Consider the following 15,838-nt stretch of genomic DNA (forward strand, 5'->3'; position numbering starts at 1 on the left):
TTTAAGGTTAAGATAGGCCTTCAAATTTCAGCCCCTGTGAACACTAATGAAATGAGGCACCATGATTGTGAACACTCTAATCAAATTGAGCCATCATGATTGTGAATCACCTCTTGCAAGTTCACCTAAGAATATGTAAAATAACCGAAAGGGTTTATTGCTAAAATGGTAAAGAGGCTTTGAATATGAATTTCCCCTGGTTTCAATTGTAGAAAAGGTTATACACTTCGAAAATCGCAAGGGATCCATCACAGCCTTACAAAATTCATTAAACACATCAATTGTTGGCACTACTCTCCATATAACAACATGACTGCATTTACAACACATAATAACATAACTACTATGTTGGAATTTACAGGTGTAAGATCAATTAAAAGAATTATTTATTGATTCCCATTAGTAAGCTTCCCAAGCACTCAAGACCCCCAAGTACTTAATAGTAACCCAACCATGATGCCCAGCTACATAAAGAATTCTAGTAACATACCTTGAAAAATCATTCCAGAGTTGGAACGTGATGGCTAATATGTACATTGCAATTAACCTCTAACTAGCTATATTAACAATGTTATATGCAATTCACAATTCGAAGTAGTTCAACAATTAAGTCTCATTTCTAAACCCCCTCATGAAGGCATCAAAATTCCACCATCAAAATTGATTCTGAGAATGTGTCAAACTAGTGCATGGCTATGAAAAGAAAGGCAAATACAACAAACAAATATGCTTTAAGCGGTATCAACTCATAACCTCACTTGGATATGGTAGAGGGTGAAGTGAGGTAACCAAGCGGACTGACAATGTTGCCAAAACTTCCCTTCCGCATATCATCAAACTATAGAGAAAATCAAGTTGCTTGAGCTGCAGAGAAACAAGAGAAGAATGTGTAAGGGCCCCAACTTTTTTTTTTCCCGAGAAAAAGATCCTTCGATTAGTTAAAGAGAAAACACCCACAAAGGACTAAGTACAACCACGAAAGGCTTGTACACAACCACAAAGGGCTAAGTACAACCACAAAGGGCTAAATACAAGCTCGCCTCATATAAGGGCGGGAAACAAGTGATCATAAGGGAAAGAGATGCTTCTCCTCCGGTTGGCCGCTCTATGAGGTATCTCATAAAGGGGGAGCTGGCATAAACAACCACACAGGTGGTCTATAGTGCCAAATGGGGTCACCGCCTCTATCAGTGAGGAAAAGGCCACGCCTCCAAAGTCTCAAGAAGGCTTCCCGCCGCTTCCGCATGTGGTCAAAATGTCCCTGCAGCTTCCCCTACTGACCGCAGAGGGTGTGTAATGTCGAGCCATATGCTCTTGATGGTCTCAGCCCGTGGAGTGTGGGTACCCTCCATGGCCTCACTACATCTAGCACGCTAGATGTGCCAGGCTGCTATGCTACTGCAAATCTCCCAACGTTGGCATGAGCCTAGACGCCAAACACCTGCAGGTGGTGCTTTGAGTGGCACTACTGCAATACGATGGTGGGAGACCTGAAGAACATGGCCTCCCCCATCCTCCTCGTAAGTCCTAACCACTCTAGCCTTGGTGGCCCAAGCGACAGTACCCCAAGTGATAATCCGGGTCGATGCCCTGTCCATAGCAAAGATGCGGAGAATCCGCTGAGCCTTCGGGCAATCCCAAAGGCAACGTCGCCGAGACTCCTGGGGGTGGTCACACCTCGGACAAGCTGCTGGCCACCCCCCGACTGCCAGCCAAGTAGCCACTGCCAAACTCCTGTGTGCCGTCAACCAGAGAAAGAGAGTGATCTTCCTCCGCCGAAAGCTGTCCCAAAGCCTCTTCCAGAAATCTGAAAGGAAGCGCTATGATAGGCCTTGAGATTGCCAGTGTGCTGCTGTTGGTGGTGTGCCATCTATCTTTGACATCTGGATCCTGCGGCCGAGCCTCGTTGTATATGCAAAGAAAGGGGCATCCAGAGTCTCCACCCGATCTGCGGGGTCATGCCACGTCCACTCTCTAGGGTCCCACTGCAACCGCGTGAGAGGTCGGCACTCCCAAATCCATAACCGCCAAAATCTCTCCCTGGCCACCTTGGTTGGTGCCGGATCTATGTGCCATACACGTGCCCGAAAACCAATCACCCTCACCCTCTGCAAGGTGCAGCCTCTGAAATCCTCCAAGGGGTGCTCTGATCTCTCTAATCTGCCATGTAATCCAATAGAAAAAGTGAGCAAACAACTATCCTCATCTGCTCCATAGACCGCCATGAGAATATTGTGTCTGGTGAACACGCCTAGCCATATCGAGGGGGGGGGGGTCGGGTCTGGAATAGGAGTCAAGCCACTCCGGAGGAATAGCTGAGTCAATGTCGATGCTGAGCCTGTCTCTACCCTGGATCCCTATCAGGCCTCTCTTGATCCTCTTGTGGTAACTGCCTGTGTGCAACCCAATCTCCAAGAGACCTAGCTGCTCCCATGCTCAAGGCGCCCTAGGATATGTGCGGTCGGGCCCCTAGCATATGGCCACTACGTAAACGGATCAAGGGGTTCTAGATCAAAGGCTGTCGAAGCTGCTCCGATGAAGCCATTGGAACAATCTGTCTGAGGGCTGGCCTGAGATGATCCCAAGCACGAAGTAGATTGGCTACGAATATGTCCTCAAAGACAGGACTAAAACCACGGGCTCGCATCTCTGTAAAGATCCATCTACTGCTCTCTGTGGCCACGGGCCTCCAAGGCTTGGAGTGCGGGTTGAAATCTGAGCCAAGAGGAAATCCTTCTAAGACTCACCACTGGGTTGGAGTCCTCTGACAATCAACTTGCCCACAGGGCACGGCTCTGTATAGCTGGATCAATGAGACCTAGCCCCCCTCTGCTATGTGGCTGAATGATCACTCTCCATGCCACCTTGGCCCTAGCTGGCCTCCCATCACTTTCGACCCACAAGAAGTTCTGGATCAAACACTGTACTTGGCCAATACAAGCCCGAGAAAAGGGCCAGCACGAGGTGATGTACCACATGGTGGCAAGCAGTACCTGGTTCGCCGCCACCACTCTTCCTGCAAGGGATAGCCTCGCCGAGCTCCAATATAGAACCTTCTTCCGAATACTCAGAAGAAGCAGAGCGAGCTGCTGCTCGGGAGAGAGATCAATGCCAAGCTGGCAACCAAGGTATCGGACTGGAGTGCCCCTCGAGATCCATTGGAAAGCCTCAACTGGTCGCCATGTCGGGGTGGGTGCTGAGCCTACCCAAAAACTACACGACTTGTGCCAGTTGATCTGTGCTCCTGATGCACGCATTCTCCATCACCTCCGCGAATCTCTGGAGATTCCCAACATCTCCAACAAGGCAGGCTGCTGTGTCGTCTGCAAACTCTGAGTCCAACAGCTCCTCTTGCGTGCGGAGGAGAAGGCGCAATCCCTGAAGTCCGGTCTCCTGGGCGGAGAGAAAACTACTCGGCCTCGGTGACAAATAGGAAAAGGTACGGTGCTAGAGAACAGCCCTGTCAAACCGAGCGGGAAAGGGGGGGGGTCTGTCGCCTCGGGCTCCCTGAATGAGAACCTGGCTGTGAGATGCTGAATAAAGTCCTGAGACTCTGAGAATCCACTCCATGGGGAATCCCATCCGGCTCATCGTGCCCTCCAGAAAGCTCCAATCCACCCTATCATAAGCTTTCTCAAAGTCAAGGAGTCGCACAATGAGGTTCTGTTGTCGCATCCTGGCCGAAGTTGTTGCCTCCCAAAAGGTAAAGATGTTGTCCAGAATACTCCGATCCTGAACAAAACCAGTCGAAGTGTCATGGATCAAGTCTGAGTGTCTTTGTTTGGTGGTCGGGGAGAGGGAGAGGAAGGAAGCTGGTTGAAATGGGTAACTAAATGGGATTCTAGCTGCTGTTTTGAAGTGGTCCTCATGCATCATAGGAACTATCACCTAGCTTTCACTAAGACGGGCGAGATTTACCATTAACTTGCTCTCTGAAAGAGGTGAACACTTCTCTAATGATTATAGCATTTATGAGCAGTAACAACATTATATTAACTGATACCCTAATTATTCTTGCCACTTCTTCAAGAGTTTTAAGAGAAAAAAACCACTTCTTGATATATGCCTCTTTTTTCTTGTTCAAAGAAAATTTTTATATCCAGTCAATCAAATGTAATAATGAGTTATGCAGTAAGGTGTCAAGCACTGATCTGTTGGGTCTGTTGCACTTTCATAAGTAGATGCAGCACATTTAGAACAATCCTGATTAGAACAGGAATATGGTTAACCACATGGCTTTTCAAATGATGAGCCCCCCCATTGTAAGTGGCAAACTTGATCGAACGTGTGGGTTTGAGCCAAATGCAAAAGCACACCTGCCTCAAGAATACACCCATAAAACTAGAGATGGTCTACAAGATCGAATGCAATAAAATTTTTGGTCGGAATTTCATAAAATCCAAAAAAAAATGCCCATTTCTTCTACATCAAATACAAACAATGAAGTGTGCTCCCAGCTCTGTTTGCCAAATAAGCCTCGATGACTTTAAAAAAAGCATGCAAAGACAAATGAAGTGAAGTTTCTGGGCTGGTGAAACTGGTCAGCCTGCTCTGGAATGCTTTGACCTTACATGGTCGTAAAATTAGGAGTTGCTTTACTGGTAGCACATGTGAAGCCTCCCTAGCAGGAAGAATGCTTAGGAGGTGGTTGGCAAGCACCTCCTAATAAACAAGTCAATTGTGTAACTCCATGAGATTGTTTGCTTCCATTTTGTGCAGCATAGTCCAGTAGCGGGCACAGGAAGGGTTTATGTGAACGGCTCTCCTGAACCATGCCCTTGGGCTTTGAAAGGATTCCGGTATCTCCAAAGCACCCAGGTTAGTAACTTTTGATATCTTTGCCAGTAATCCCATCTGAAAATATAGCTCTGCTGGTTTGTATTCTGCAACACCATACATAATATGAGGAACTCAACCCCCTTGGATAAAAAGGGAGCAATAGCCAACCATGCAAAAAACCAACCTCTAGGCCAAAGGACCCACTCAGCTCGTAAGAGTCTCTCCCACCCAGGAGTGCCAACTTTTGCAGCCTGTGCCTGTGCGAGCAAAAGACCAGCGATGGGCAGCTGATTTACACTTCCAGAGACAACTTTCATGAGCCTACGGCAAGCAAATGACAGATTGATGGAGCCCGATCCACTTTTCACAAGCTCCATGCAGATAGCTCCTGCAGTAATAAACAGGTCTTTTAATCAACACCTTAATAGCAGACTCATACAATCCCAATAGTCTGCTATATCCTAAATTGCTGGAAGTCTGCAATTGCTTACCATGCAAAAGGTGGAGGCCATCCACTTCTGGCCACAATGTTACTGCATTCAAAGCTGCTGTCTCCGCTAAAGACAGGTCACCAATGCGAATATACATCACTGCTTTTTTCCACTCCAAGAGTGCCTTCGGGATTTGTTGGCAATTTGGTGTTCCTTCATAAGATGTCAAATCTAAATCTCTAAGTGAAAAGGCTAATTTTTTCTCTACTGTAAGGCCAGAATTCAGATCCAAAACACAGAGCCATGTTGGGAAATCCAGTGTGCCAAGATTTTCAATTTTGTGAAATTCAGCATCTACCAAGGTGCTGTTTCCTTTGACTGAATGGCATCTCACAAGCTGTAAATGAGGGAGCGCATGGAGATTCTTAGGAAGTTTGAGGCAAGAAGCACCAGTAGCACTCTCCACAGCTAGCTCATGATTTCCAAAATGAAGAGCAGCCTCTGAAGCACACAACATTAGCTGCAATCGCATGTAGATGTGGATCTCGCCAGCAGTATCAATACCAGATGGTATCCTTGCCAAGATAATCCCTGCCATACGTTGAAGCATTTGGCATGTGCTGACAGGAAACTTTTGTTCACGTGCTTGTTGCATCAAACAAAGCACTAGCTGGTAGTGTGACATAATGTTCCATGGTTCCAAGTGCACCCAACTGAATACACAAAAACGACCTTAGAAGAACACTCATCCACAGGCTTAGGTAGAAAACCATGCAGAAGCGAAAAGCAGAATAATACAAACAAACTGAATGCATACCGTTGCAACTCTTGGATGGGCTTTTGGCTCAAATGACAATGAGATTTGCATGAAGAGAAAGAGAATTGAGACTTGATGCTGCCACAAACATTGCAAGCAAGGGCTGCAGCACCAACCATCTGACAAAGCTGACCCATTTCACCAGCCTTGCCCATTCTTGAGAAGTTGACAAAGCAGCAGCATCTAGCTGCCACGGCAATTTCCATCCCATCACTTCTTTCAAGAAACATCTGCATTAGCTTGGTCCTGAGATCAATAGCACAAGAGCTTAGAGCCCATTGTTCACAGAACCCACGATAGAAAAATCTGACAATTGACCTAAGGACACTCTCCAAGGCCCTTCTGAATGATTGTCTCTTAGACCAATACAAAATGGCAAGAATCTAGGTTACTATTCCGCACACTCCAATGTCTCTTTGAGAGGTTTAAACCAACAAAGAAAAATAATTCTTTGGAATCCAACCTTGTCTTTACGGCACAAGATCCAATAACCCTTTAAGAGGCTTAACCCATACAAATAACTCCTGAAACTGAGTTGAAGAGGCAGAAAGGCACCTAATTAACAAACTTTGAGGATGCATGTGTAATGTTTTTTGAAACAGGTGAATAGCATTGCTGTAATCCATCTTTCCATGTGATCCTTCAGGCAGCTGATTGAAAACACAAGCATTCAATCATTACAGGTACCAAGTTATCAAACAATTCAATAACAACATAAAGATGCCCAAGAGCTTAAACCTGCATGCCTGCAGCAACAAGAGAGATGAATTCGGTAGCCTTGTCATGATCAAAAAGGACGGCCCATCTTGACATCAATTGCAATAGAATATCACATCGCCCTGCAGCGCTCGCAATAGCAAAAGCTCCAAATGCCAGAGCATTTTCAGAATGTGGATCCACAGCTGCAAGATTTAACTCCTCCAGTGCAGCTGCAGGTCCTGTTAGATAGTAGGTAAACTTGGCGAGCAGTAGGATAGCTGCAGAGGTTGCAGGTCGCTCAATTGATTTCTTCGCAGCTACCTTTGCTATAGAGACAGCTAGTCTTTGCTTTCCCAGTTGCCACAATGCGGTAGCATAACCCCGAAGTGCACTGCTGTCTTCAAGATAACCTGCACTGAACGGACAAACAAGATCAGAAAGCCTGAAAAAAGAAAACATTTTGTCTGCATTCAGAGCAAAAGAAGGATCATATCCACTGAGTATAGAAAGTCTGGGTGCCATCAATAGCCTCTATACATCTAGCTCTCAAAACCAGACATGCCATGTTATTGGCAATGATCTCCTGGTGGGAATCCACTACGCCACAGAGTGATACAAAAAAATGAATTTAGGAACGGTCCCTAATGTACCCCTCTCTATGAACCTTGAGGGCCAAGTCTGTAACCCTAGCAGTAGAGCAAAAGACCCAAGTTACATAACACTACATCATATGGGAGTCTCTGGAACTCCAGACACAATACTGAACTGACTCAATAGCAGTTAGCCATCTGGGATATGAAGGATCTCCCCCCAGAACTACTCTCCATCGGTTAACCGAAATCCACCATGCAAGAAAAGCCAGAAGAAAAGAGAAATGCTAGAATGCCAAGTCTAGAGCAGAATTTCTTCTGTGTAGAAAGAATAATACCGTAACTTTCTCAATGTGGTCTAAGAGTAGGCATCTGATACAAATAGACCAAGGTGCGGGTGCAGTCCTACATTGGATTTTCCACATAGGTCAACAAACACTTGCTCAAATATCTGGGTACCAATCAGCACCATAAACCAGTGCAAATCGGCCTAAAAACAACAGCCCGGTACAATGCCAAATCCAACCCCGAATTCCGTGCCAAAACAGCCCCAAAGAATGGAGCCTCAAATCTGCCCCCGAGGAGCTCTCAAATCAGTCCCTGATTCCTTCAAAACAACCCCAGAGAAGCTCTCAAAACTTTCCCAGATTTTTCACAAAGAAAAGCTCTCAAAACTGTCCCAGATTCCTCCCAAAAGCAGCCCCAGAAAGAGTGGCCAGGAGGGAGTGATGAAGAGAGAGAAACCTGTTGTACGACCAGCACCCACCAAGAGAGAGAACACCCCAAACGGATGCTGTTGTACTGTACGGCCAGCATTCAGGAAAGGAACAACATGCTGTGCTGAAATGTACGACCAGCCCTCAGAGAAGGAAAAACACTCGTTGCTGCCCTTCAGAGTGAAAAGAAAGCGCTTGACGATTCCCTTGTTGTATGGCCCGTGATCAAGGGAGAGAGAACATGCTGTTGCCACTGAGGAGATGAACACGCCTCAAGCTCCTCCATGCCTTTATAGAGTCGACCAGCCCAAAAGTAGATGTGCTTTTTCCCTTTTTGCCAAAAGTGACGACCAGCCCCAAAATAGATGTGCTTTTCCTTTTCTTGGCCAAAATTGACTGAGTAGTCAAAAATATCAACTAATGTGCTTTTTCCATCTTGTCGGCCAAGTTTGTGCTAGGCGCCTCCCTCTGTCCAGGGATCCACGCCCAAAATATTAATAAGTCTGGCCACACTTTAATGATGTGTGAACCTGTTTACTTATAAACCTTATGATAAAAATCCCATGCCACTTTTGCCTAAAAGCCATCTTCCAGGACAAATTTTGCCATAAATGTTTGAGCTTTCTTTTGTGGAAAATCCCCATTCACACCTTGGCTCCAATCAGTGTATGAAACACTGGTCAAGACTAGTGAAGGGACCAAATTGGTGACATTTTCATAAGCCACACATGTACTGTCATGTCAAGCTTCAGAAGCCACACATGTTCGGTCATGTCAAGCCTCATAAGCCACACATGTTCTGTCATGTCAAACGTCAAAAGCCATACATGTCCTGTCATGTCAAGCTTCACAAGCCATACATGTCATGTCATGTCAAGCCTCATAAGCCACGCATGTTATTTTGCCATGTCAGTGGGCTCGCACGAAAGTCCTTCCTCGGATCCATCCACATACCTACAAAAGAGAAACTCCTATTGACATGTCAGTGGACTCCACCAAAGTCTTTCTTGGGGATCCATCCACATACATGCAATAGGGATGTGCCATGGCATGCTCGATGTGAGAAATCCTTCTCTGTTAAACCACCAAAACAAGCACATGTTCACACAAATCCAAGGAAGCTCAACCGGCACAGTGTTGTCCAGGACAACCCTGCATATCTTCGACCAACCATATAAGCGCAAAATACCTACCATGTTGGCTTCAAGAGAGCTCATAGACTAGAATCAGCCAATCCATGATACAGATAAATAATCCATAGTTTTGTAACCGCACGTGTGCAATATTCTAGCGTCCCATACCACTAGAATACACCCCATATGAGATCCTTGTGTAGGTGATAATTCTAGTATTCCATACGGCTAGGTGTCTCTACCTTTGATTTTGGCTTGATTCTTTTGGAGAGAAGTGAAGCCCACAAAGCAAGGTTTGACCACCAAGTTAGGGAGGGTAATCTCCAAGAGAGGATGGAGAATTGAGAAGCTCCAAAGCTCCCAAGAGTAGAGGCAAAATAGAGGGATAATAGAATTACACTAAAATGAAGATAATACTGGCATGTAATTACTCAAAGATGAAAATACAAAGGAATGAGGGTCTATTTATAGGTGAGGGAAGCCACTAACCAAGTCCAACTAAGTTCTAGAGGCTTCCAACTTCAATTTGATCCAGTTTGGACAAGATTTGGACCAGTTGGGCTCCCTTTTTGATCTAGTTTGCATGAGGAGAGAGGAGAAATAAAAATATCTCATTTTTTTGAATTAAAAATGCCAAGTAATGATGAGAAAAAGGTGCCTACTTCATGGGGCCTCTCCCTCCTTACTGACGTGTCAAAATTTGATTTTGTTAGTAATAAACCTTAATTTTTAAACCCAGTACTTAGTCAACTCTTCATCTTATGTGAGCATTTACTCATTTTTGGGATATTTTCTTTTATTTTTTGCATTTTTGTCATCCCAACACTTGGATTAATCCTATTGGCTCTTTGGAACCTTATTTGGACCTTAATCAAAAATTTCTGAAAATGTGGACTCTTAGGCTAAAGTCTCTAATACACATATTCAATTAATTTATAATGCACATTGGAAAATTCTTTTTGAACTTCTGTTTCAGGAAAATTTATCTTAGATATTAGGAGAAACTTTGTTTTCAGAAATATCTCAATTTTGAATTACCTCTCTCTAGGCCAAAACAAGAAAAAACAATATTAGGAGATGATTACAGGAGATTGAGGTTAGAGCTTATACATCTTTTAGGACTGAGGAGGAATCTTACATCCTCTCCCACTTGAAGAACGCGAGATGTCGTTATCTCGCAAAGTGGAGGTAGTCCTTTATCAACTCTTCTTCTTTCTCCCAAGTGGCGTCCTCTAAAGGATAGAACTTCCACTTGACCAAAAATTCTCTGAGGACTCTACTCCTGAGAACCTTCTCCCGAACGTTAAGGATTTCTTCAGGTTTGAGTACCATCTGACCTTGAGTCAGAGAAATCAACTGTTCATTATCAAGCACGTGACTCGAGATGGGTACATACTTTTCAAGTAAACCGACATGGAATACATTATGTACCTTGAGATGGGTAGGTAGAAAAAGTTTATAAGCTAGATCTCCTATTTTCTTAGTAATGGCGTACGGCCCACAGTATCTTGGAGATAGCTTTTTGTACTTCCCTAGAGATAAAGAACTTCTCTTGAGTCGTACACCAATGAAAACCATATCTTCTTCTTCAAACACTCTCTCCGATCTCTTCTTGTTAGCATATTGCTTTTGTCTATCCTGGGCAGCCTTGATATCCTTGTGGATTGCTTGCATTTGCTACTCCATATCATTAAGCATCTGTCTGAACATCTCGACCCTGATCAAAGGGTCAGACCGTGTTAATAGCGTGAGGCAATCTTGCCCGTACACAACTTTGAATGGGCTCATCCCGAGACTTCGGTGATAAGAGGCATTGTAAGCAAACTCCACTAGATGTAAGTAGCTTAACCACTTTTTTGGGCTCTCTGCGCAACATAATAGGGAGAGCCCAAGTGCTATGTATAAAGGAGACTGATCGAGTGAGTGCCTCTACTACCAATGGGGAGACAGCCATCTCTGCATGGATAATATCATGTGGTACGGAGGCCTTGGCTTTAATCATCCAGAAAATCATAGAAACCAAGGACCTCTTCATACATCTCCATCCATCAGTGCTACCAGCTCGGCTGTGGTGATCCACTGAGGGTCCCCATATCTCCACTCCATACAGCATGGCTGAAGTGACCAAAGTGTCAAAGAGCTAGAGCTTTGTTCGAGGTTCCTGAAACTGAACCTGCGAACACATCCTCTCTAGTCTCCCCAATGCTGCATAAGCTCTGGTCAATCTGGTCTCCGCTGCTCTCCTCAAGGAAAATAGTGGGCCACTAAAAACCACACCAAGGTAAGTATATGCATCTGTATACTCCACTGTCTCCTGACCATATGTAAAGGTGGGTGCTAACCTCCTAACCCACTGTGCTGTGGTGTTAAACACCATCACCTTGGTTTTACCAAGGTTAACAGACAATCCACTGTCCTGTGCAAATGTGTGCAATGTATCCAAATGACGCTGCATCCCCTCTGGAGAATCTGAGATCAACACAATATCATCAGCATACAATAACAGCGGAATCCATGTCCCTGCTAGCTGTGCTCCTCTGTCACCCTCCCGCTCTACATAGTCCGAAACCTCATCCACATACATCCCAAATAAGGTGGGAGAAAGGGGACAGCCCTGTTTCACCCCAATAGTGGAGTGAACCATCTCAGATATACCCTGAGTAGTACGTACCTGCCCCACAACTGTCCTGTATAAAGCCATGATTCACCAAATCAGCTCTGTGGGCACTCCCATCTCCTGTAGTCTGCGCATCAGTCTGGCTCTCGGTACTGTGTCAAAAGCTTTGCGGAAATCCACAAAGCAACAATAAATCCTCCTGCCATATGATCTGCCCTCCTCAATAATAGCTCTGAGTGTCAAGATATGGTCAAGAGTGGAGAAACCTCTCCTGAACCCTGCTTGCCCTGATGCACGTATGCCCTCTGTCTCTGCCCATCTACTCAACTCCTGCTCAAGAATAGATGCATATAATCTAGCCAATGTGTGACCAATCATGATGGTACGATAACTCCCAGGAAGCATGGGATCACCCGACTTGAAGATAGGCACAATCGTGGACATATTCCAAGTCTCAGGAAAACCCTCACACACGGCTCAGTTAAACATCATAGCAATAAGCTCTCCAAGCATATCTCTGGCATGAATAAAGTGCTCTGCTACCAAACCATCATGATCATATGCTCTCCCAGTCCTCATCCTGTCAATAGCTTTCCTTACCATAATAAGAAAGAATCCAAAATTCCTTAATTTGAACACAACACGATAAACTCATTGAACTCTAAAGAAAGAGATTCAACAAGTGAAAATTTCCATGAGATTACACCCATCAAAACATGCAGGCTATAGATAAAAGAAGTTTATCTAGAGAACGCCAACACTACAACTTCAAGTGAATTCAAAAAATGAGATTGTCTTTGATGAATGTTGGGGTCAACATGCCAAGTGATGTAAGCAAGGCAACAATCATGAGCCCAAATTATCTGATAAGGTAATATATTTGAGGGATCTCTAGTGTCCCATACCACCGTGATACCACCCATACATACCTTAATGATTTGGAACTCCCTAGTATGCCGTCTAGCAAACATGAACAAAATCCTGCATAAAAGGAATGCAATGGCCTTATCCCAGGTTTCGCATACTAAAACTTGTCTCTATATACTTGGGACCACATCAAGGAATAACTCTTTCCGAGTGAATCATAAGTCTAAAATAATTTTAATTATTGGCGTCTTTCTAATGATAACTACCCAATAAACACAATAAAGTTGGGGTAGAAAAATAAAATAACAATTCACCTAGATACATAAGCAACTCGGTATTTAAGTTGGAATATGTAAAAGAGTACAAGGAACATACTCCAAAATTACGTGTAAAAATTGATGGCAAACCCTACCTTCAAAGCACGTGATATTATCCAAAAGATCAAAAGATCCTCATAAAACCATGGATAGAAGCATAGAAGCACCTCGAATCCATGAAAACCATAGTTGATCATAAAAGCAATGCATGTCATCTAATGGTCATCTCAGCAGTAAAGAAAGCACATGTCTCTAGGCATGGCTCCGATGGGTCTGGCAGGGGTGGCTGTCCTGGTGCTCTGTACAGGGATGCTGCATACTCACCCCAAATCTCTGTGGAGGTAATAGCTGGTGATGGTGAATGCTCATGGAATAGTCTCCATGCCTCGCCTGAGTCCTGACTCATAAATAACTGATACAAATCCCTCTCTAGCTGAGCAAGATAAGCCCTCTTCTTCCGTCGGACTAGGCGCCGGAAGGTAATCTGTGACTGTCTGTGAGTGGTAACACCCATGAGCACCTCTCTCTGTAATCTGATCCTCATCTCTCTGCACTCCTCATCATACCAGCTGTTCTGGGGCATGTTCCCAGATCGTCTCCGTGTAGGCTGACTATGGGGATATGCCTCTGATGCTGCAGCATGAAGCATCTCTATCAATATCTGAGTGAGCTCATCTAATGGCCGTCCCGGCTTCTCGGCACATAAGCGTCTGTATATCTCATCCGTGTACACGATGTCAGTCTCCCTCGTAAAGGTATAGCGAGTGTGTGTGGAGACCTGTCCCAATGGAGCTGTGCTGAACTGAAATGTGAGAGTGACAGACAAGATAGCATGATCCACTGCTACTCCAACCGGCCTAGTGCCTACCATAAAATCCTGAAAAGAGGGAATGAGACTGGGCTGAGCCATAACATAGTCCACTGTACTAGCACCATGCCGATGTGGAAAGCAAGTGAAACCGCCCGCTGCCAGTAATTTCTGTAGGCCATTCAGGATGGCCAATCCATGTGCAGTCCCCATGTCTATCAAATACCGCCCATACTCAGTGTGTTCCTCATCCTGTGAGAGTCTAGATAGGCCCATATCCCTAACATCAAGCTCCCTCAACATCTCCTCTGAGGTATCATAAAATACTGTCTGGTTATGGGCGGTCCTGGCATTGAAGTCCCCCAAGAGAGAGAGAGAGATGGATCAGTACACCCGATGGGATCCCAACTACCCGCTTAAGCCCTCCACACCCCCCCCCCAACCTCCAAAGAGAGTATTTTCTTTGATTGTTGCAACTGAGTAAGTGCAAAGATGGGTTGAAAACTGTCCCAGCAAGGACTGACCTGATAATAGGGTATGCCTTGAACTGGCTACCCGAGCTGATGGAGCACGGGCGACCAGAGAATGACCTGTGTTTTTCTCCAGCACAGCTGAAAGGTCCATGCTTGAACGTGTAGAATCCCCAGATGCTTGCTAGCTTAAATCCATGCATATGCTTGAGAGTTCTCAGATGGAGGCTTTACATAGCACCCCAATGTAATAGTGCTCAGCCAGCATAAACAAGCCGACAGGGGTTTTTGGACAAATAAATCAAAATAATGCCTTTTTCCCTCTTTTTATGGGTGCCTTATTAATGTTCAGCCCTAACCAAAACTGATTATATGGTCCAAACTTTTACGGCATACGTCCTCAAACATCACGGTTGCCTCAGTCAATTGTTGAAGACCAAAGCACACCTCCATATGCAAAACATAGGGGGATTTTGGCTAGTACACAAACAATGGGGCATCACTTTATTTGCCAACCTTGTGCACGGATATTAAAGTGAATGTGAGGCAATATTTGCCTTGTCAGACATTTAAATGCAACAAGCAGCATAAAGCTACATGTTTGCTTTAGCCATTGCTTACTTTCTCAGTCTTAGCAATGGATTTCACTACGAATTTGCAAAAGATGCCACATGGAAATGATGCAATCTGGACGATTATCAATCGGTTCAGCAAACACGCTCATTTTATTCTTGTTCGAAAGACCATCAAAGCTGATTATATGGCACAGGTCTTCAAACATCATGGTTTGCCTCAATCGATTATTGGAGACCGAAAAACCAAGACCATAAGTCTTTTCTGACAGGCTCTCTTCAACAATATGGAGAGAAAGCTGTATATCTAGTCTGCCTATCATCCTCAAACTTATAGGCAGTGTGTGATAGCAAAATTAGTCATACATGACTTGCTCAAATTCTATACGGCAGAGAAAAAATACCTCTGGGAAAAGTTTCTTCAGCTGCAGAAACCCTAATCGGACACAAAAACCTTAATCTTCAGCAGAAAACCTAATCAGCTGCAAAAACTGTCATCAGCTGGACAAAACCTGATTGGACCTGCACAATTGCAGAATGGCCAGTTCATAACTGTGGTGAAACCCTGAAGTGCTCACGTGGTGCTGTTTGGGCTATTCAAAATGGCTGGTTTTGGGTAGTGGCTGTACTTGCCCAGTGTGAGCTCATGTCTGGGTTTTTGAAGACCCTTCCAAACTAGTGAATACACGTACCGCAACTCCACGCATGGCCTCTCGGTTGTGAGGCGAACTCACTTGTTCAAGAATCATGGGTGGTGGCTCCATTTGGAGATCCCCTAGCTTGAGGGTAGGCATCAAGACTCTTTGCCTGGAGAACACTCCCAGCCCCTGCGGAGGAGAAGGATCTGGTATCGGGGCCAGCCACTCCAGAGGGATGGAAGAGTCGACGTCAAGGCTAAGGCACTACAAGGTTTTGCCAAGGTATTATTGAACAATGAACCCAAACCAAGTAGCCGAACAAGATTACAGTTTAAAGAAAGCAGCTACTTCAAATTGAAAAGATAAGCTCCATTAATTACACAG

General features: G+C 44.8%; 1 protein-coding gene across 5 annotated transcripts in view; it reads right to left on the bottom strand.

The window, feature by feature from the left end:
* Positions 1-4,219: 4,219 nt before the first annotated feature.
* The window catches only part of LOC147639045 (Tetratricopeptide repeat (TPR)-like superfamily protein), a 152,040-nt gene continuing 140,421 nt past the window's right edge, over positions 4,220-15,838 (bottom strand). For 2 of the 5 annotated variants that reach the window (XM_086786738.1, XM_086786757.1), the window contains exons 22-27: positions 6,766-7,141; positions 6,583-6,677; positions 6,028-6,273; positions 5,271-5,923; positions 4,964-5,167; positions 4,220-4,883 (exon numbers count right to left, since the gene is read on the bottom strand). In XM_086786738.1, coding sequence (XP_086642864.1) covers positions 4,675-4,883; positions 4,964-5,167; positions 5,271-5,923; positions 6,028-6,273; positions 6,583-6,677; positions 6,766-7,141 — 1,783 coding nt within the window. In that variant the 3' untranslated portion in view covers positions 4,220-4,674. The remainder of the gene's footprint in view (positions 4,884-4,963; positions 5,168-5,270; positions 5,924-6,027; positions 6,274-6,582; positions 6,678-6,765; positions 7,142-15,838) is intronic. The other 3 variants (XM_086786748.1, XR_015264138.1, XR_015264137.1) reach the window with 3 other exon arrangements.

Source organism: Cibotium barometz, chromosome 4, assembly GCF_041138505.1.
Source record: "Cibotium barometz isolate CiBa-2024 chromosome 4, ASM4113850v1, whole genome shotgun sequence".
Classification (NCBI taxonomy): domain Eukaryota; kingdom Viridiplantae; phylum Streptophyta; class Polypodiopsida; order Cyatheales; family Cibotiaceae; genus Cibotium; species Cibotium barometz.